Source organism: Colias croceus, chromosome Z (assembly GCF_905220415.1).
Source record: "Colias croceus chromosome Z, ilColCroc2.1".
NCBI lineage: Eukaryota > Metazoa > Arthropoda > Insecta > Lepidoptera > Pieridae > Colias > Colias croceus.
This window is the reverse complement of record NC_059568.1, coordinates 15,368,120-15,390,897: the sequence shown is the minus strand read 5'-3', so window position 1 is coordinate 15,390,897 and position 22,778 is coordinate 15,368,120. Positions and strand designations below refer to the sequence as shown.

Below are 22,778 nucleotides of genomic sequence, written 5' to 3'. Positions count from 1 at the left end.
TCCAACTGACAACTGTGTAATCAAACTTTAGGATCGATTCAGCTCCATTATGTGACACATGTTGTCATTTTAATTCATATGTAAGTTTAGCAGTACGCTTTTTATTTTTATTTCACGTAAGAATCAGTCAAAATTAAATATAGGTAGGTACCGATTTTGAAACGCAAAAGCGATTTTTCAGTAAATTAAATTGAAACTTAAAGGATAACGACATTCCTATTCCTAGTTGGATTGATTAGACATTATGTGCGATTCGCACGATCCGCTTCGCTTCGGTTCTGTAAAGCGTTTTAATATCTTTATAGGTGGACTTCCCTCTTGTACGACAGGTATACTGTGCGTAACAAACGCTGGATCTACTTATACGGTTGTAATGAATAATAATAACTCTTTCATCGCAACATTATATTTTATAATACTATGTTTTGCTCTATTTTCAAGTCTATATTATTCATTATCTATACTATTTGTATTATATACTAGAACTTATTTCGTAGGTACGTCTAATGTACCCAACATTAATACTATGTATATTATATTTGCATAAATAAAAATAAATTATATGAATATAGTTGCAGTATATTCACGACCTTCGTACTTAAAATACATAAATTGTTAACAAATACATAATCATAAGGAAAATACTTAAAAAAATGTATTTTTTATTTCGTAGTATTAACCTAGCAATATACGAATAAAATAATTATATGTAATAACAAGACATTTTTATTACAATTTGGACATATTCACAGTGAAGCATAAAATTATATTCGCGATACAAAGCCGATGACTTGCCAAGTTAAAGATTACACTCTTGTGTTACAAGAATTGCCCAAGTCGCAATTATATCTGGCTTATGTAATGAGCAAAAGATGCGACTGAATTCTGATATGGGTAAATGTTTTTTCGTCAGCAATTGTCTTACACTGCCTCCCACATTAAACAATAGTCGGCGTATTTACTCGTCGAGTGCTTGTCTGACTTTTATTAGATCTGTATTAGTGCCAAGGGTAACGATCGCCCTCTTTATAGGCGCCTTAAATTCACCGATATTTATATTTCAATCGAAGCTATACATCATTAGGCATCAAGCCAGCAATCGATTAATTATACGCAGAGTTTGTAGGCAACGCAAGGCTAATCTTTGCAGCGATTCATTTGGGAAAACTTATTTGTCAATGGTTGCAAAGTATTCCAAGTTTTATGTGATAATATAATTACGACTATATAATTACTAGGTTGATTGATAATGATACACGTGTTTAATTATGATTCTTACTAAGATGGATTTTATGAGAATGTTATATCCTGACTCCTTATAAGCATATACATAAGGTAGTCATCGCTTCACTTTGGCTTTTATAAAACGATCATTGAAGTAACCACTGCAGTGAGACCTCCTTTGTATATAACAATACGTATGTAATAGAGTTCAAGTACTAACTCCAGAAGTATTTATCCAATCTTTCTAAAGCGGATATCATGCAACATTGCAACCATGATTGTATCTAACACTTGTGTTATGTATTCAATCTCTCGAATATTCTAGGATACCTACGTTTTACAATATGTTTCATATGGAAGGAATAATAAAGTTGTTTAAAAGTGAATTTTGAAATTATCCATAAACAATAATTATGCATACCATTAAAAATGTAACATTCCATCAACGGTTAAATATTAGACGCAATCAAGGACGCAATGATACAAAGTGACTTTCGCTTTAAAAATATTAATATGGATGAGTTTAACTTGTGATCTTACAAAACTTGGTTCATGGTTGTACAGTGTTCACCAAGGCTGTAGAAATTTTATTTAATCAATGTTTTGCCATTTAAGTCGAAGCGGTCAATGGTACGACAGTAATGCCGTGAAAATATGGCTTTGTATTGCGATTTCGGTGGACGTCGATCGTATTAATGGTGCAAGCAACACACCCTGTGTTTGCGTGGATTCTTGTGTATGGTATTTTAAATGTTTAGTATAGACAGTTAGGTACTTACGTTTTTTTTTTTAGTGGAAAAATATAGTCTACTTTAGGAATAATTAGGTAACACGCATTCTAGTTTTTTTTTAATTTCGTTGTTGCATCACAATTCGCACGCCATACTACGTCTCAATGGGCAGATATAATCAACAAAATGTATCTTCATAAAGTATGGCCAATTTACATAAAATGTTTTTAATTGCCTCGTAAATCAGTCTGTATTGGTGAAAACTACGAAAATCTACAATAGTTTCTAAGCTTGGCGTGTAAACACAGTATTAAATTGTTTTTTATTAACTAAACACAAATAATAATTAATAATACTGACATGTATTTATATTTATATATTTCCGTCCGCGACGTCGCTCACGTAAACTTCTAAAGTCTAGTTTTTATATTTTATTTTCTGAAAGAAAAATCCTACGTCGATATTAATGACTAATTTATATTTATGATAACATTTATGAAGATCGATTGATCTATTTGGGTGTGAATTGTGAACACTTGCTTACACGCAAATACTTCTGAACCGATTACAATGAAATTTATCACACATATATTATATAGAGGGTAACTTGGATTAACACATAGGATACCGGAAATCCCACGGAAACGGGAACTATACGAGTTTTTCTATGAAAACGCGGGCGAAGCCGATGGCGGAAATCTAATCTAATATAAATAGTTTATAAAATCATTTCCAATTACGCTTCGAGACCGGAATTTAAATAACGTATCGTTTTGATGTGCTAGCTCTGAACCCGAGTATATTATTACGTATATAATATAAGGTTTCTAACTGTATAATATTATTTTGAAACTGATACTAGATCGTGTAATTCAAACGATTACGTATAAAGCATATAATCAATTAGATGACGTCGAAATGTATCGTATAGTAATTGTGGACTAAACAAAATATTTCCTGAATTTCCAGTTAGATAATGTTTGAAAAGAAACAATTATCGATAGCGATATGATTATACCAGCCTGTTGTGCTTATTAATTTTAATAATATAGGTAGTCTTTTTCGAGATAAAGAATACATTGTGTGTTGTATGGACAGGCTTTATTCATGACTTCCTATTTCGTATTACTTTAAATGTCCTGCATAAGGACATACAAAAATTCTTTGCCTTTAACAGAGTAGTTGTTCTGTGTAAGTGGGGATATTAATTTTTTTTTTTTAATCATCATCCAATGAAATATTTGGGTATTATTTGTTATTGTATGTATAAACCCGGTTAAGCCGTTAAATACGAGGTGTTTACACTTGCGACTGGTCCAGACATCGTCCATGTTTTGAGCCTATCTCGCCCTTATACCCTATTTCCTTCGCTAATTACATTTCGGACTTACAATATGAAGCATAGGTTCACTTGTTTATTAAACTTGATTCTGTAGAAATGTGTGCAAGTTTATAAATGAAAGCGTTTGGTGTTTATTTTTTGAGTAAAACTTTACAATATAATCTGTCTTGACTCAGTGTTGTAGGTACGATAGTAAATTTTGAAAGCACGTAGACTCGGTCGAATAAACTACATTGAATGTCAAATGAAGGATATTATTCCATTTGGAAATGAAAGGGCGTAACCGTCCTGGGAATAATTTTGTCGTACAGTCTGCAGACAAATATTTCGGACGAGTTATCGTACTTGTTATCGGTGATAATGATAATGCTAAACGGTAAACGTGAATGACTTTTAATTACTGCCAATTTCGAAATGGACTATCGCATGGTGAATCATTTGCGTTTTTAATTGGATTATTTCGTAATGACCTTGGGAATGGATTCTGTCAACTGGCGGTACATCGGTTAAATAAATTTATATCGTTACACTGATGATTCTTCGTAGCAATTAAAGGACTTGTTTTGTAGATTTTTGGAAGCCATATTTTCTACTATATTTAAAAGCATCACTACATAGTATAAAACAAAGTCGCTTTCTCTGTCCCTATGTCCCTTTGTATGCTTGAATCTTTAAAACTACGCAACGGATTTTGATGCGGTATTTTTTGATAGATAGAGTGATTCAAGAGGAAAGTATTAGTATATAAATTATTAGGTTTTAGACAAAGCGGGCGGTAAGCTAGTTACCTATAAAATGAAGAAACAGTAAAAAAATTTTAAAGGTAAAATTAAAAAGTTGACAACAGCTTAACTGGTTAAATACTATAACCACTAAAGGCGTATATCCTACTGTAATAAATAAACACTGCGACCGCAGAATACAGATGTGGTTAAAATGTTAATTGTTTATCGTTTATACGTTTGCCCGAAATTCAGCCTTATGTACGTGCGCCGGTCATTCTGTCACTTTCTAAAAATGGTTCTTAGGTATATATGTATGTTTATATTTCTGTTTTATTTATTCAAAATAAATACTCATTATAATACTTAACGAATTAGAACGTAGTGATATAATAATAATCTGCAGTTAGTCTTATCAACGTATATTTGTGTCACATTCTAAAACAATACATAATATAGACAAAATATAATGCAAATCTGGAAATCTAAAATAGAGTGCTTTTCCACCACTTTTCCACCAATAATATGCGAGGAATGTGTTTGTAAAAAACCTATCATATCGCTTGATTTAGTTAGAAGATTGGAGCGTTTGATGCGATACTAACTATTGGTTATTTACAAACACAGTCCTCGCTACACATCCAAGCACATTATTTGTGGAAAAACACCTTTATTATGATAGATATTATGTAATCCGTGTATCCCCTGTCCTATTGGTTTGCTTTATCAATAGGTACTCTAGATAAAAATTGTCAAAAACATATGATTTTGTACTTTTATCGACAAAATATTCTTAATTAAAAGTCATCTACATTTTTCGCACACACAATTTCCAACATATCTCTTAATAGAAAATAGAAAATAGATAACTGCGTTAAAAACAACCGACTTCAAACTTGCACTTGCAACATTTACAAAAACAGACAAAAATGCTCATAAAATAAAAACTACTGGGCCTGTACATACATAAAAAAAACATACCGGCCGAATTGATAACCTCCTCCTTTTTTTGAAGTCGGTTAAAAATAGAATAGTTCGTAATAGTTTAATTTGTAATATATAGTTTGTAATATCACTAGCAAAATTAAAACAAAACATTGCCTTTAAAGTATTTGTCCATTATTTCTAGGCGAAACTAGCGGCGTCATGGAAAGCTCAAGCCCTCTTCAAGAAGTTCGACGCGCGCGCAAACCACAAGGTGTACAATAAGGGGAGGATGTGTCCGCAGACCAAGGTGCTGATCATTGGAGCTGGGCCGTGCGGCTTGAGGGCTGCCATAGAGTGCCAATTGCTTGGAGCTAAAGTGGTATGTATTATGAACAAGTTATTTTAACAGTTTAATGTGGTGATATAGAAATTTATCCGAGGATTAAAGTGTGGACAATTGTTAATCTTCGGTTTGACGATTGTCATTGAGTGCCAATCACTGGCTCAGCTTCCTTTAAAGCATTGCTCTAATGAAAGAAAGGAAAGATTCACTTTTTAACCACTTGTACTGGTTAAAAGGTGAGTGAGCGTCTACTTAAAGTTTTGGTCATGATATTCTATCTATCCGGAGATAGAAGTGTTGATAACTAATTATTGATCATCAATTTGACGGTTGCCGTTGAATTTTCTGTGGGCTAATCCGAATCTTGGATAGACGGCCCCCTTAAATCAGGGTTTAAATATATGAGCTAGGTGTTGTTTTCCCTGGTGGAGTCTTAAGTCTGTAGTGTAGAAAGTGATCTCTTATTGCCCTACAATAAAGATGTGTCATAGTGAACCATGTACTTATTCTAAAGAATAGAATAAGTAACTTGCAATACTGTCGTTAATTTACGATAGCGCGCTAATATTCTGACCAAAGACTCTTCACTAATTGCAATATCACAGTATACTTTCGATTCTTAATATTTTTAGTACACTATCTCCTAGCGAATGAAACAATGATGTAAAATGTGTACTTAAATAATATTAGTTTTAACAGTGATTACTTGCATAGGTGCTCAACACGTGGTACGTGCCCCAATTCCGCTGAAACGTGCTCGCCTCCCACGTTTGGTTATAAATGCTATAAATAGTATAGTGAATATGACTTGTTAATTCGCATTCGAAATGTGCCAAACTATAAATACGCTTCCGTTGATATTATTATAATTTTCTATGTTGTTTACTTGGGGAATTGTTATTTCCCTACTGACCACATTTTATGAGATCTAAAAGTGATAGTGGTAGGGTAATGTCCACTTGTATGCTGGTACATTTAATTACATTTACTCGCTCATAAATCTTATGTTGTTAGAATGTTTGAGTCCAGACTTCTGTGTCATACCGAGATTACTTAATGCTCACTTCTAGGCAACTGCTCCACGACGTATATCAAATACTTTATCAAATTTTGACCAATCCAATCAACGGAGTGTTTTTATTTATAGCCAACAAGGAAAACATAATTATGCCGTATTTAATATTTGTTCCTGTATAATATCCATACTAATATTATAAATACGAAAGTAACTCTGTCTGTCTGTCTGTTACTCAATCATGCCTTAACTATTGAACCAATTTGCATTAAATTTGGTATAGACATATTTTGATGCCCGAGAAAGGACATAGGCTACTTTTTACCCCGGGAAATAGGATAGATTTTATCCCGGAAATCCCACGAGAACGGGAACTACCTATGCGGGTTTTTCTTTGACTGCGCGGGCGAAGCTGCGGGTGGAAGGTTAGTAATAACATAATTATGAATTAAAGTACAAAACAAATACAATAATATGTTAGGAGTTGCCTAAGAGTGTACAGACGAACGGCAAGTTGTGAACGGCAGAGGCTACTTCAGCCGTCGCCACATGTCGACCGTAGTAGTCGACGCGTCGGCGGCAGCAGTCAATTTTCTTTATCCGCGCGGGATATACTATTTAAGGACCCTGCAGTTTTTATTTATAAAAGGATAATGATAGTCATTATAATATTTTCCCTTTCCAGGTGATAGTAGAGAAACGGGACAGGATATCACGTAACAACGTGTTACACCTGTGGCCATTCGTCATACACGACCTCAAAGCGCTGGGCGCCAAGAAGTTTTTCGGGAAGTTCTGCGCAGGCTCCATAGATCACATCAGTATTAGACAACTGCAGTGTATATTGATGAAGGTAAATGGAATTATGGCTGATAAGCTGATAAAGGGCTCGATCAAACATTTTTGTATAATTTTTGTATGAAGTGACTCATGCCTGACCCTGACTCGGACGGGGCTTGGTGTTGAAATGTGTATGGATATTGTTTCATTTGTTTCCGGCCTTCGGCACGGTGTAGCGTGATTTATGGGTTATTCAATTTTAGGTAAAATATGAATTGAAAGTTGATTGCTAGGGTTGGTAGGAATAAAAAAAATAGCTTATCTCTCTGGAATACTTTTTTTTTATATTGTTGGATGAATTTTAATGGTAGGTTTAATTGAGTAAGGTCCCAAGATCGCTACGATACGATAGACTAGGATTTGAGTCCACCTTAATGATAGGATAATTCTTGATTTGATTTTTTTTATCTAAGAATTTTCTATAAATTTTCTTAAATTTTAATACAACAATGATATGAAAAACTGAAAGTAGAGCATTAGTCCCGTATAAAATATTTGTTTATTAAACTTAGAATATTTAAAAAAATCATAATAACCACTGTCATAAAACATTCTGTTTATTCTAACTCATATAATTGTATTTCTAGGTATCGTTGCTCCTTGGGGTTGAGATTCACGAAGGTGTTGGTTTTGAAGAGCTATTGGAGCCCACAGTGACGCGTAACTCAGAAAGTGAGTATTATAATTGTACTTACTAAAAATGCTTTGCGTTATTTTAATTTTGTGTGTTTCAGTTATACTATGCAATTAATCCATACTAATATTATAAATGCGAAAGTAACTCTGTCTGTATGTCTGTTACTCAATCACGCCTAAACTACTGAACCAATATTCATGAAATTTGGTATAGAGATATTTTGATACACGAGAAATGACATAGGCTACTTTTTATCCTGGTAAAATGTCGCAATCCCGGAAATCCCACGGGAACGGGAACTATGCGGGTTTTTCTTTGACTGCGCGGGCGAAGCTGTGGGCAGAAACCTAGTTTGTGTATATTTTCCTTATTAATTCTCCCATTAAACCTTTATTTGTCGCGTATTCTGATATGATGTTGCATTGCAAATGTTTATGTGTTAGTTTGTTCGCGTGAGCAATCAATTTTTTGGCAGCATGGCGATTTTGACAAAGAGCGAATCCATACTTCCATACTAATATTATAAATGCGAAAGTAACTGTCTGTCTGTCTGTTACTCAATCACGCCTTAACTACTGAACCAATTTGCATGCAATTAGGCTACTTTTTACCCCGGAAAATAGGATAGGTTTTATTCCGGAAATCCCACGGAAACGGAAACTATGCGGGTTTTTCTTTGACTGTGCGGGTGAAATTCTCAAATGTGTCTTAGTATGCGTGATTGTGTCTAATGTGTCTATGCTAAATTTAAACCAATGCTAATTCCCTACTAATATTATAAATGCGAAAGTAACTATGTCCGTCTGTCGGTTGGTCTGTATGTCTGTCTTTCTCTTTCTCGCTTTCCTATTCACGCCTAAACCAGTGACCCGACTTCGATGAAATATGATACAAAAGTAGACCACATAGGATAATTATATCCGCGAAATGTTTACTATGAATACGCGGACGAAGCTGCGGGTGGAAAGATGGTTTCAAAACATGTTTCCTTACTTACTTTAAATTTGAGGAGTTTGTTTGCATATTTACGAATACGTAGGCAAATTCACGGGCTTTTGCTAGTAAATGATAAGATAGTATACTGCTAATCTGTCATAATATTATCTGTGATGGCTGTACTGTGTTATAGTAGAGCCATTTTAATAGGCAACATTTGACAGTTCAACAAAATTCAACAACGTAACCTAGTAACGACGACATAGAATAACATGATATTTCGTTTTGTTAGAACTGCACATTTGCTTAACTTTTTTCAATTACGATTACATATTTATAATAATAATGACCGATACAAGTAATTTTAAGATTTCATTTTACTGATTAACCATCCTAAACATAATAAACAATTTCTGAATTGAAGAACTGACGTCGCTACAATTTTGTGTCAATAAACCTTTTTTCTTTTTAAATACTAGAGACGTTACTCTAAAAATCGAAATCTGACATCTAGAACCGAATGCATTGATTACTTGTGAATAAAAATCATCATAAATTAATAAATTCGATTGACAAATGTTTCAAATCCGTATCGATTAATACACTTTAATCGATGTTTTTAAGCAGGTTACCTCTCTTCGAAGATAAAATTGATAGACATCAAATGTTGCCTATTAAATTGGCTCGACTATAGAACTGTAATATTAGTTTAACAAGTTTTTTAGAGTGCAAGCTATATATTTGAATAAGTCCGCTTTTGCGAACGAAAATGCTTTGCAAGTGTATTCCGAGCGAGATTTTTCTTTGTAATGATTTTGTAACATATACAACATAATATTATTATTATAGTAAAATATAATATTGAAATGTGTGTGGATGAATTAGCTGATCCTTAAAAGATAATTACAACACTACACAACACGCACAACTGACTTGTTTAAATAATTGAGCTTTCAGCATACATAGTATTCATACATATTGCTCAGCATACATAACCAAATAAATTCTAACATATACATGGTGTCCCAGTTCTAGGCTGGCGTGCTCGTGTGTCTCCCCAAGAGCACCCTGTATCACAGTACGAGTTCGACGCGCTCATAGGAGCGGATGGGAAAAGGAACACCCTGCGGGGATTTAAAAGGAAGGAGTTCAGGGGAAAACTGGCCATGGCCATCACTGCCAATTTTATTAATCGACACACGGAGCAAGAGGCTGCGGTATGTAAAACGTTATGAATGATGGGACAAACAGAATATAATATAGAAAATAAACCAGTAATTGAAGATATTTTTTTAAACACTTGCAGTTTAAATAAGTTTTTATATTTTGTAGATTACAGTTGATTATCTGTCCGATCAAAAAATAAAATCTATTTACTAACATTTTAAAATCTATATATTTGATTTACAGTTTAATTAATTTATGTACTTTTATAATAATACAACATTGCATTTGTTACAGGTGCCTGAAATCAGCGGAGTCGCGTTTATTTTTAACCAAAAATTCTTCAAAGACTTGAACGAGATGACAGGGATCGATCTAGAGAATATAGTGTATTATAAGGACGATACTCATTATTTTGTTATGACAGCTAAGAAGCACAGTTTGCTGGACAAAGGAGTGCTGCTAAATGTAAGTTTTTAATTATTTTCTAAAGATTAATGTTATACTATCGACATGTTTGCGTTTGTATTGTAACAATTCAACATATTATTATGTACAACATTGTATGAAAAGTGCGAGCATTAATTCCCACTTTCGGTTATTTTGATAAGTTTAAGATATTATTTTTACATCATATGTGATTGAATTAAATGAAATTCAATCCACATTATATGAAATGTATATTGTATTTTTTTTTCAGGACTTCTCCGAAGTATCCCGTCTCCTCAGCGTGGAGAACGTGGACCGAGCCGCGTTGATGCGGTACGCGCAAGAGGCGGCCCGCTTCTCGACAGACGGCCGCTTGCCGCTGCGGGACTTCGCGCTCAACCACTACGGGGAGCCCGACGTGGCGCTGTTCGACTTCACGTCCATGTACGCGGCCGAGAACGCGAGCATTGTGAGTGTTGTGCAAGACGAGCGATAGTGTGCCTTGTGGTGTACGAGATAAGCGTCAATGTGGCCCGCCTCTCGACGGAAGGCCGCTTGCTACTAGCTAACAAGTTAGGTCTGGTAAAAGAAATGTTCCATTTCGTTTTAAGAGTTAAATTACAACAAATAAATTTAGTTTAGTTTATTTGGATTAAGGAGATCTATGTCTATATTCTACATATTTCAAATTATTAACCATACTTTTTCCGCAGGTATACGAGCGGCTCGGCCGTCGTCTGCTCTGCCAGCTAGTGGGGGACAGTTTATTAGAGCCGTTTTGGCCCACGGGCTCAGGGTGTGCGAGAGGGTTTCTATCCGCGTTGGACTCCGCGTGGGCGGTGAGGGCCTGGGGGCAGTCGCCGCACCCGCATCCCTTGCAAGTGATCGCTGAGAGGGAGAGCATTTATCGGCTGTTGGGTATGACTAAGTTTAAAATCTTACCATCATTAAGTGGGTAAAAATATATCTTGTCTAAATATTTAATTTTCTGCAAATAATTTAAACTCTAAGACATTGTAGATTGCATTTGTTTATTTCTTTAATATAACACGACGAATGTTAACTTGGTGTATATTATCAGCGCAAACAACGCCAGAGAACTTACACCGCGACTTCGGCGGGTACACGCTGGACCCGGGCACCAGGTACCCGAACCTCAACAGGACGGCCGTCACTCCGCACAGAGTTACGTCGTTCTACGATTCCGACGATCCCCTGTCTTTGGATACCTCTACGCTGCCCAAGAAACGACGTAGGGGTGAGTGTGCAATATTTGTATTCATATTAAGAAAACATTGGCATTTAACAAATAAGGAAATTTTATGTATGAGTGATTTTAATACATTCATCAATTAGTTTAAGAATAATCTAGTATGATTAAAAGCTTTATTTAATATTGGATCTCATTATGAACTACATATGATTATGCCTAAATTTCAGCATACATTTGTTGAATTTATGCCATTTTCACAATAAAAAATACCATAAAACTATGGTCATATTTCATTTATATTCTTACGTTCAAATAAGAATTTAGTGAGAAAACTGATAAAAAATAAATCGAATTCAATCATTTTTAGGTATCCATTTAACTCGAACATGCTTCATTTAATTGTTCCCCAACGAGTACAATATGGCGTATTCAAGCGTAGAGTGAAAAGGTACCTTCTAGGGAAGCGCGTTCCACCTTAGACCACATCTCAGCTTTACATCAGGCGAGATTATGGTCAAGCGCTTCCCTATTCAATATAAAAAAAACTAGCCTAACTTAAATTTTCCCACAGACCCAGAAATACCGGAAGAGGCTCTGATCGCGTGGGTGGGGTACCAGAAGCCGGGAATACGTGCGGCGGCTTCACCGGCCGCTCTATACGACCTGGTGAAGCGGTACAGGCCTGACCTGTTGGCCGACTTGTTGGTCGACCAGATGAGCGACGACGCCGAGTGGCCGATATACCACGTGCTGCAACGGGAGTTTGGTGAGATTTTGTGTTAAAATATATTATGTAGTACCTGTAGGGGTAGTGATCTTAATTATAAATGTGGTTTCATGTTCTGTGTGTGAGTGTGTGTGTGTACATGCGCAAGTGTTGAAATTTGTTAAATTAATTTTGAGCGTTCTTTTATGTCCGTACTCTGTGCAATAACACGCTCACCCTACAGGATGTATGGGATGTATTTCGCTTGTTTAGCATTTCTCGGCATTCCTGCCATAGCATCCATTTTTAGTCACTCTCCTATTTCTAATCCCGACGGACGGCTGTCCTATAAAACATACCATTTCGTTTTTTTTTAAAGCCTTATCCCGAAAGTCTTATAACATTTTGGTGGCATCGTTGGGATTTAAAAAGTAAATCCTCGGTCTGAATCGACATCGACGCGTGTGTATTGTGCGTGTAAAAAGTGAAAATAAAAACGTCTCTGAATCGACGTACATAATATATGTGTTGTGCGTGAAAAGTGAAAAACAAAGGTTAATCTTATTACACCAGTATTTTGTGGTAAATCTGCGTTTCTTCGAGTTACACGACAGGCAATTTGTGTTTAATATCACACTCCTAAGTCAAAACATGGTAGCGAGATAAGCCATCGGCCAAACCTTCAGGGACGAGATACAACATCCGGAGTCACATACATACTTCGCGAATAAAAAATAATATCATGTCTATCATTCTCTTAGTCTGCACTATCTAGTAAGTGGTTTGATTTGGTCATTGCGATTGATTTTTCTTTAATTGTGTATGGAATTCTATAACTGTGTAAAATTCCATATTATCTGTGATAATGTATGTATGATGTAAAACCTAAAATCATAAAACGTGTCAAACTTTCTAAATAGTTATTATTGTAATATTGTCCCTTTTTTATATACATAGACTATATAAATATAATTATACAAAATGACGGAAAGTAGAGCCGCGAGTCCGAATAAATTCATGTAACTGATACCGAGGACGATGGATTGTGCCCTTCTCTGTCTGGGCCTTCTACTCGATCAAAAAAGAAATACCCTGACAGTCCATCTATCAAATTAGAAATGGATTTATCAACTCTTTTAAAATTTATAAAACCATACGACGGGAGCCGTGAAACCTTAAACTCGTTTCTAGAAAATTGCAATAAGCTTAAGCTTAAGAATTTTCTTCAGAACCGCAGAAAGATATATTATTCAAATACATCCTTTGTCAGCTTCAGGGCAAAGCACAAAATGCTTGTTCAATAAAGGAATTCTCAAATTGGATTCAACTTAAAGAATTCCTCAAAACACAATTTAGAGTAAGGGAGCATTATGCTCAATTACTTACAGATTTACAGACTCCTGCACTTGCACTCGCAAGCAAGCATTCTCGGAACCCAATTTGCACTGAGAATAGAGATATGTTTATCTCAACTTTTAACTGAAATTTCAATTTCTCGTCATAAAAGTAGAGAAATGATAGGCCGAACGGCGGCAATGGAGGAGCTAGCCCTTCGGCCTTCACCATTTTCAGATAGGGTTGTTGCCCCGACTTTCAAATATTGTAAGGTGCAAATCAACAAAATCATTTCATGAAGCCGTCAATTTTGCTATATCATAAAAAAACAATCTTTTCTTAAACAAGGCCCATCGAGCTCGCAACTAGACAAGCCGTTTAACAATGCAAGACCTTCTCTAGCCCGGCGTAATGCAAATCCTAAATTTAACAACCAAAATTCGTTTAACCGTCAAAATTTATTTAATGACCAAAATTCGTTCAATCATCAAAATTCCACCAATATAATTTGTCGTTATTGCAAACACCCTGAGCAATGCCACAAAATTTAATAAATATTATTCGGTCACAAACCTCATATCCCTAGCTCAAATACTACTTACCCGGAATACGCAAAAATGCTACAACATAGAATGAAACATTCGAGAGATAAGGCTTTAGAGTTTATTAACAAATCCAAAATCAATTCCAATAATTACTATACACACACTCGTGTTGTTCAATATAAAGTAGGTGATTATGTGTTATTAAAAAAATCATTTAAGGCTCCGAAAAACCTTATCACCAATAAATGAAAAGTTTCTAACAAAGTTGTGAAAATTAACGGAAATCATTCACTAACATCTATACTAATATTATAAAGCTGAAGAGTTTGTTTGTTTGACCGCGCTAATCTCGGGAACTACTGGTCTGATTTGAAAAATTCTTTCGGTGTTAGAAAGATTTCATTTCATCCCATTTTTCGAGGAAGTCTATAAGGCTATATATCATCACGCTAAGACCAACTGGAGCGGAGCAATGCGGGTGAAACCGCGGGGAGCAGCTAGTTATTGATAAATAGGCCACGTAACCCATCATTATGATGAAGTCAAGCTAACTAATTGCCTCGGCGACGCGGACGTCTAAACCTTAGATCTTAATTATATCTTAGTTATATCAAAATATATTATTTTATCATTATGCGTAATTTAATTAAATCTGCGTGACGCATAAACGTACTTTATACTTAGTAATTAGATTTTATTCATCCTAGATATTAATATAATCGTCATAGATAAATACTAGATTTAATTATAAATATTAGACAATAGACAATAGATAATATTGTTTGTCTATAATTATAAATATTATATACTTTATTTCCAGTGCAATAGCTCATGGTCACCCCAAATATGTACATCGAATCAACTCCAATTCCGGTGTTTATTTTGACCCGATTGTGAAATTAAATATTAACGTAGGCTATTTAGATATAATAACTCCTTTAGATATATCTTATATGAATTAAATATAGCGAATATTAACTCATTTTAAGCACACTACGTTTCATATGCTACAAAATCCAGGCATATTATCCCAATAATACTGAATGTAGTTATATATTAGAACCTCTCAAAACTCGATATAATGGCATAGTATCCGAGTATTCTTTATTTTCTCATTTGATCAGTAGTAAGTTCAAACGAGGGGCTTGGTTTGCTTGTATTGGCACACTCTCAGAAACAATATTTGGTACTTTAGACGAAAATATTGCATTACAAGTAATAACTGCGTTAAAAACAACCGACTTCAAACTTGCACTTGCAAAATTCACAAATACCTACAGACAAAAATGCTCATAAAATAAAAACTACTGGGCCTATCCGAATAAAATTTTTATGGGACCAATTCGACACCATCCCGCATCGAACAAAAAAAGAATCACGTAAATCGGTTCAGAAACCTCGGAGTAATCGGTGTACATACATAAAAAAAAACATACCGGCCGAATTGATAACCTCCTCCTTTTTTGAAGTCGGTTAAAAATATGATAACGCTATACAAGCTGTACAGAATAATGAGAAAAAACTGAGTTCATTACTAAAAGAAAATATTTTAATCACATTCAAAATTTAATTCAACATTATGACATGAAAAGAAATGAGTTTCGCAAAAACATAGGATATATAACATATAAATTTGTAGATAGAACTCTGTTCTCAATTTCAAAATGTTTCAAATCTTTCAATTAACTTAAATATTAAATCAAAATTAATAGTTTAGTGGCTCGTCTCGAAGCGTCAATGCTGACGATATCATTCCGTGTAGAAGACATAACAAATTCCAATCTATTCAGAAAACAAAACATCTTACATACTATATTAACTCCCAAGCAATTGTACCAAGAGCTTGTCGATAACAATACTGACATATACCTGTAGATAGAATTAATTAATATACATTTGTTATTAAATATTTCTTAGGTCGTTTGTTATAGTTAATTTTAAAATAATTTTTGTATTACGTATTCCTTTATGCCCGGTTCCTATATTTGAAAAACGATCCGTTTTAGTTACGAATAGTAGTATAATTAACCAAGCGTAAGCGAAAATCGTTCCTATAAAAAACGTCTCGTCAAGCAACTTACCGACGGCTTCCTACTGACGGATGGGAGGGTTACTATTAACGAACGGTAAGCATATTGTATGGAGAAGACAGTTTATCGCGTTCCTATAAATATTTTTAATGTCATTATGCTGTCAAAGTTACTATTCGTATAGCATTTTGTTTACCCGTCGATTTCGGGCGGTTAAATTCTTACTATTTCATTGTTTCCGCTTCAATATCGAAATGTGGAGTTCAGATAGTGATAGAGAAGTGTTTAATATTATATCGAATTTCGGAAGAAGATAGTGGGCGTGAAAGAGTATATATTATAGAGAAGGAGTGGATTTTTTTGCGACCCTGGATTCTCACGAATTTCAATTGAGATTTCGACTTGATAAAGAATCTGTTGAACAATTACTTCTTGAAATTTATCCAGACGTACGAATAAAAGGAGCCAGGTTAGTTTAATGGAGGCATTAATATTATTATACCAAACACGTCTAACCTTATTACATACCTAATTTATGTTGTCATTTCAGGAATCATGGGGTATCTCCATAACATCAATTACTGTTGACGCTGAGGTTCTATGCTTTAGGCACAATATCGATATCAGTGGCAGACCTATTTCCCTTGGTCACGGCATCACGCGTGAACGGGTGGACCGATTTCGATAATTATTTTTTTATAATGTTCCTTGAAGTACGAGGATGGTTATTATGGAAAGAAAACATAAACATGTACCAAGGGCGAAGCCGGGGCGGACCACTAGTATATATATATGTATGTCTATGTTTGCAATGTAGAAATCAATTTTTTAAACATTGTATTGTAAATAATAAAAAATAAATAAAAGTACATAATAAAATGGAATAAAAGTTTTATTTCTTTATTACAGTTTAATTTTACATAGTAATATGTAACTACATAATATATGCCAAAGAACTGTCCTGTGATTCTTACCCGACAACCCTCCATCGATTATCATCTTCTATATTATATTCCTTAACGTTGTAATAGGCTCTCTGAACTAAATACATTTTTTACATAAGATTTACATTTAGCACTACCTAACAAATTATTTTTCTACTGTGTGTCTAGATATATTGCTTAATAATATACAAAAATTAATTAGTTATTGTGTGTTCAGTATTTCAAGGGCGAAGCCGGGGCGGACCACTAGTATATATATATGTATGTCTATGTTTGCAATGTAGAAATCAATTTTTTAAACATTGTATTGTAAATAATAAAAAATAAATAAAAGTATTTACATAATAAAATGGAATAAAAGTTTTATTTCTTTATTACAGTTTAATTTTATATAATAATATGTAACTACATAATATATGCCAAAGAACTGTCCTGTGATTCTTACACGACAACCCTCCATCGATTATCATCTTCTATATTATATTCCTTAACGCTGTAATAGGCTCTCTGAACTAAATACATTTTTTACATAAGATTTACATTTAGCACTACCTAACAAATTATTTTTCTACTGTGTGTCTAGATATATTGCTTAATAATATACAAAAATTAATTAGTTATTGTGTGTTCAGTATTTCAAGGGCGAAGCCGGGGCGGACCACTAGTATATATATATGTATGTCTATGTTTGCAATGTAGAAATCAATTTTTTAAACATTGTATTGTAAATAATAAAAAATAAATAAAAGTACATAATAAAATGGAATAAAAGTTTTATTTCTTTATTACAGTTTAATTTTATATAATAATATGTAACTACATAATATATGCCAAAGAACTGTCCTGTGATTCTTACACGACAACCCTCCATCGATTATCATCTTCTATATTATATTTCTTAACGCTGTAATAGGCTCTCTGAACTAAATACATTTTTTACATAAGATTTACATTTAGCACTACCTAACAAATTCTTTTTCTACCGTATGTCTAGATATATTGCTTAATAATATACAAAAATTAATTAGTTATTGTGTGTTCAGTATTTCAATTATTGTGTGTTCAGTATTTCAATTATTGTGTGTTCAGTATTTCAATTATTTCTTCATAATATTTGTCCATCATCCTTATTATGTTTGAATTTTTTGGTTGAAAATAAAAAGTTTTCCTGGTAGGTATTTGACAAATTTTTGCATTAAATGTGTTGGTCAACGAAGTCCAACATTCATCCTTTAATTTATTCGTAGAAGCATTAGTCTCCTTACTGGTTATAATAATTGAGCAATCTCGTCTTTACTCATAGCCTTCTTCGATTTCTGTAACAGAAATATATGTTTGACTTATTAGTGTCCGAAGCAAAAAGTAAGCGGCAGACGATTTTAAAGAAGAAATATAAAGGCGTACCTACTTACCGGCGTAATATCCATTGTTAATAAATATATAAACAGTGGTCGTTTGGTATTGTTATTCTTTAATTATAAAATGTTATAAAACTTGACAATGAATCATCAATCAACAATGAATGACAATAATTTGACAACTGACAAGCAATGCACGCATGCGCGAGAAAAACGTTCCGTTTTTGCTTTCTGTGTAACGCATTAGGTTGTTTAGAAGGAAAATTATCACGCAGATGTCTACAAATATATAGTTCTTTAGTATTAGTTCTTTATTAATAAGAAACTTTATTCTTAAAGTTTATAATTCGGCTGTATATTTAACTTATTTTGTCCTGAATTTTGTGTTATTTTAATTTCAATTTGGCTTATAACGAAACGCACATCTGTGAGTGAAGAGGGCTCGGTATTTTTATGACCAACGGATGTCCGTCGATAGCACGTCAAGAAATAAAATTGTGGAACGGTATTAACGACTCGTAGTTAGTTCTTGAAAAACGGATAGTAGCTTTGATACTATGACGATCCGTTGAATATAGGAACCGGGCATTAGTCGCCATACAAGATTACAGATTATTTCATTGTTTATTTAGCTTTGCCTACTCCGCATAATGGAGATAAGCCAAATCTTTTAGTTACGTAATTCCTAGTATTAAGTACATCGCAATGACCACTGACAACTTTTTATTCTGTGTGCTATTGAATATTGCACTGCTATAAAACCAAACGAATTCATATGTGACGTCACGAGTCATTCGATTCGATATTACAACTTCAAATCCCCTGTGTGAGAGCGAACTATAGACAAACGTCGTAAGTGCCCAACCAGTGCAGTGTCATACCGATTTTATATTCGGAAACATAACAATTTGGGAACCTATTTCAAATAATAACTGGATTTACGTGCAATGCCCAAAAAATAAACTAATTTTTGGGCATTGGGTAATTTGTAGAGTGCCGCAATAAAAATACTGTAATTATAAATATTTCAGGAACATCCCAAGTGACTGTACAGCTTATAATAAGAATATATTCGGCTTGTACCTCAGTTTAAAGATATTTTGTTAAATGTAACTTTTACTTATTCCGATTTTAACATAATCAATGACTCCTGTTGTAATATAAGTAAATTTAAATTAGAAAAGAATAATGAGCCTCCCATGGCATTAAAAGGTATAAATTTGGATATTTTCACAATTCAAACAAAATTAAAATTAGAAGCAATTTCGGATAACGTAGACAAAATTATTAATCAAGATCAGATCATAAAATACGAGACTCACTATTCAATTCTAATCATTGCAGTTGTTTGTGCGATAATTGTGTACCTTATTATTAAGGTTAACCTAACATTAGAATCAACGTTTGAGTTATCCTTCTTCCTAAACTTCAGGCTTTTCAACCCTGAAGTTTAGTCTACCTCGGGAAGGTGTTATGTCCGTACTCTGTACGCTAACATGCTCACCCTACAATCTAAATCCTATTCGCTTGTTCAGCATTTCTCAGCATTCCTGGCCTTTACCATAGCATCCATGTTCAGTCTCTCTCCAATTTCTAATCCCGACGGACGGCTCTCGTATAAAACGTAATATTTAGTTTTACAATAAAATTTATATAAATTCTAATATTTTTAGAGGAAAATACACAAACAGACAAAAATTGATTTCGCTGCTTGAAGTATTCTCTATTGCTGTTATTACACAAATTTGTGAACGTTACCTATTGTAATTTTTGTTATCAGGTATCCCTCCGTTCTCTACAAACCAGAAAATACAAGACGTGCCAGAAGCTAAGCTACGCTCGTATCTGACTCGTGTTTATTACGCGTTCAAGGGCGAAGTACCGCATATTCACCATGAGTCCAATATGTTTGATCAGGTATGAATAAATAAATATTTCAGGACATTTTCACACACTGCAAGATTGATCCCGTACTAAGCTCTTTGGTTGTTTTTTTGGAAACCAAATGGTGGATAAACATACATCTATACCATACTTACTATACTAATATTATAAAGAGGAAAGGTTTGTAATTATGTATGTATGTATGGTTTTCACGCATAAACTACTGGACCGATTTCATAAATTCTTTCACCATTAGAAAGCTGCATCTTCACTGAGCAACATAGGCTATATTGTTTTTTTTTTTTTTTTCAAAAAAATTAGAAATCTTTATCAAAAATGCAATAATGTAACCCAAGGTGTAAAAAATCCCTTAATAAAAATTATGTCATCGCGTGCGCTGCAGAATCTATTCCTCGAAGTACGAGAATGGTTCTTATCAAAAAAAAAAAACGTAAACATGTTGGTCCCACGGGTGAAGCCAGGGCGGACCGCTAGTATATTATTATTTTTAAATATATATTAATATAGATAAATAAGATCCAGACACAGAGCAAACATCGATGTTCATCGCACAAATATTTGCCCTGTGTGGGAATCGACTTCTGGCTTTGAAGGCAGTAAAAACTACAAAAAAAAATAGGCAGGAGATTATTTACTACATTACCATATTATAAGTTTTTAATGTTATCTGCAGATTGGATATAAAATTTTAATAAATATAACCGAAATATTTAATTTTCATTTTTATGACATGATATTTTTGTAAATTTTAGATAAAACAAAGCCAACAGAAGGATAAAAGCATACGCAACACAGCTGAACAGTCAATATCTGCTTATTCATGTAAGTATTAGTTATAATACTTACTTACCTTACTGTTCAATTATACCGTTACTCTTAAATCTAAACAAATAATAATATAGACCTTTGGACTATTTATTTATTTATTTATTTAACACTTTATTGTACAATAAACCAGGTACATAAAATAACAATTTACAATAAACAAAAGCACAAAGGGCGGCCTTATCACTATGCAGTGATTTCTGACTATTTTATTTTGCGCTTTTACTTGACATTATTATTTTATGCCTCAGCCCCCGGAATCACAGACACAATAGAAAATCTATTGTGTCTATTCCCGATCGGGCCGCTCGGTGGTCAATGGGTTATTTTGTTATTCATTATGATGTTTATTTCAGATGCCGCCGACATGGACAAATCGCACTCGACAAATAAGAAACGGCGCACCATTCACGTGGTTCAAGTAAGTAACGATCCAGCTGAGTACATTAGGAAACAGATTGGGAAGTTAGATCTTAATGATATCTCACAATTAGCTCGACTAATAGAAGGCCACGACGCCATATCGGACACGGAACACAATGCAGACAAACAAAAAGAACTGCAGGAACAGATATTGGCTTTGTTGGACCCAGAAGACTCACCAGACCCCACTTTGGTCAGGGCGTCTTTATCTCAATTACTTCAAGGCAGTTCTAAAATAAGAGTCAAGGAAACACCAGAAGAAGCTCATGTTAAACGATATTTTGTTAATGAACAATCTTCGGTGAAGAAACCTACACGTAAACTTAAAGGACTCGATCCGAGCACTATCGTAGTACCAGATTTTTCGTCCATATTCCAAAACGAATCTACTGATACAGATGACACGTTGATTGCAAGTAAGATGTCACCTAAAATAGGGCATACGAAACACGAAAAGATGCTTATTCGATCACGTTCTGCGGAATCACCAGATCTTGAACCGAGAAGATTGTCCGAAATCATGACACGCAGAAAAAATTCAGATTCGATGTTACAGTGTGGTCGGGCCAACTCTATAGGGTCTACAGAAACCGGATATAACATAAAAGAAATCACCAATTTGTTTGAAGGTCGCAAAAAGAGACAAACGTCCGGCTCGCTCACTCGTCACATGCGTTCTGAGCCTAAAGAAACACCAGAAAGGGTTTTACGCTGGCAACAAATGGCAGATATAATTGAAGGCAAGAAACAGGACACACAAGTGTATGATACCTCTAAACGGGTTGAATCCATTGGGAATCCGGAAATGGCGTTGCGCAGACAAAAGGTTGCGGAACTAATTGTAGGCAACAAACCTCGCCAAGTAACCGAGTCTGTGACGTCACAGCGAAGAAATTCGGGCGAATTAGCCTTCAGAATGCAGCGCGTATCAGATATGATGGAAAAGAAGAAGGAAGAAGCGAAGCGACATAAGGGCGGAGGTAAAAGGAAAGCGGCTCGGGAAATAATGAAACAACGATTCGAGAAAAGTCTGCAAATGTTAGCAGTTGAGCCACGTATGAACTTTACGCCGTCCACAGACTTAGAGAATGATTACGGTCTCCAGCAGTACAGAGCGAGCGCGCCGCAATTCGACGAACGCGTTAAAAAACTTGAGAAACAACTACAGCACTATGTGAGATTCG

The 22,778-nt window shown here is 34.4% G+C and overlaps 1 protein-coding gene across 3 annotated transcripts in view; it reads left to right on the top strand.

The window, feature by feature from the left end:
- Nucleotides 1-22,778, top strand: part of LOC123705053 (F-actin-monooxygenase Mical-like) — a 45,932-nt gene that overhangs the window by 4,625 nt on the left and 18,529 nt on the right. For all 3 annotated transcript variants that reach the window (XM_045653621.1, XM_045653620.1, XM_045653622.1), the window contains exons 3-14: nt 5,149-5,325; nt 6,990-7,157; nt 7,732-7,816; nt 9,747-9,934; nt 10,179-10,349; nt 10,582-10,779; nt 11,024-11,228; nt 11,392-11,568; nt 12,095-12,289; nt 20,222-20,358; nt 21,099-21,168; nt 21,528-22,768. In XM_045653621.1, the coding sequence (XP_045509577.1) occupies nt 5,149-5,325; nt 6,990-7,157; nt 7,732-7,816; nt 9,747-9,934; nt 10,179-10,349; nt 10,582-10,779; nt 11,024-11,228; nt 11,392-11,568; nt 12,095-12,289; nt 20,222-20,358; nt 21,099-21,168; nt 21,528-22,768 (3,012 nt within the window). The remainder of the gene's footprint in view (nt 1-5,148; nt 5,326-6,989; nt 7,158-7,731; nt 7,817-9,746; nt 9,935-10,178; nt 10,350-10,581; nt 10,780-11,023; nt 11,229-11,391; nt 11,569-12,094; nt 12,290-20,221; nt 20,359-21,098; nt 21,169-21,527; nt 22,769-22,778) is intronic.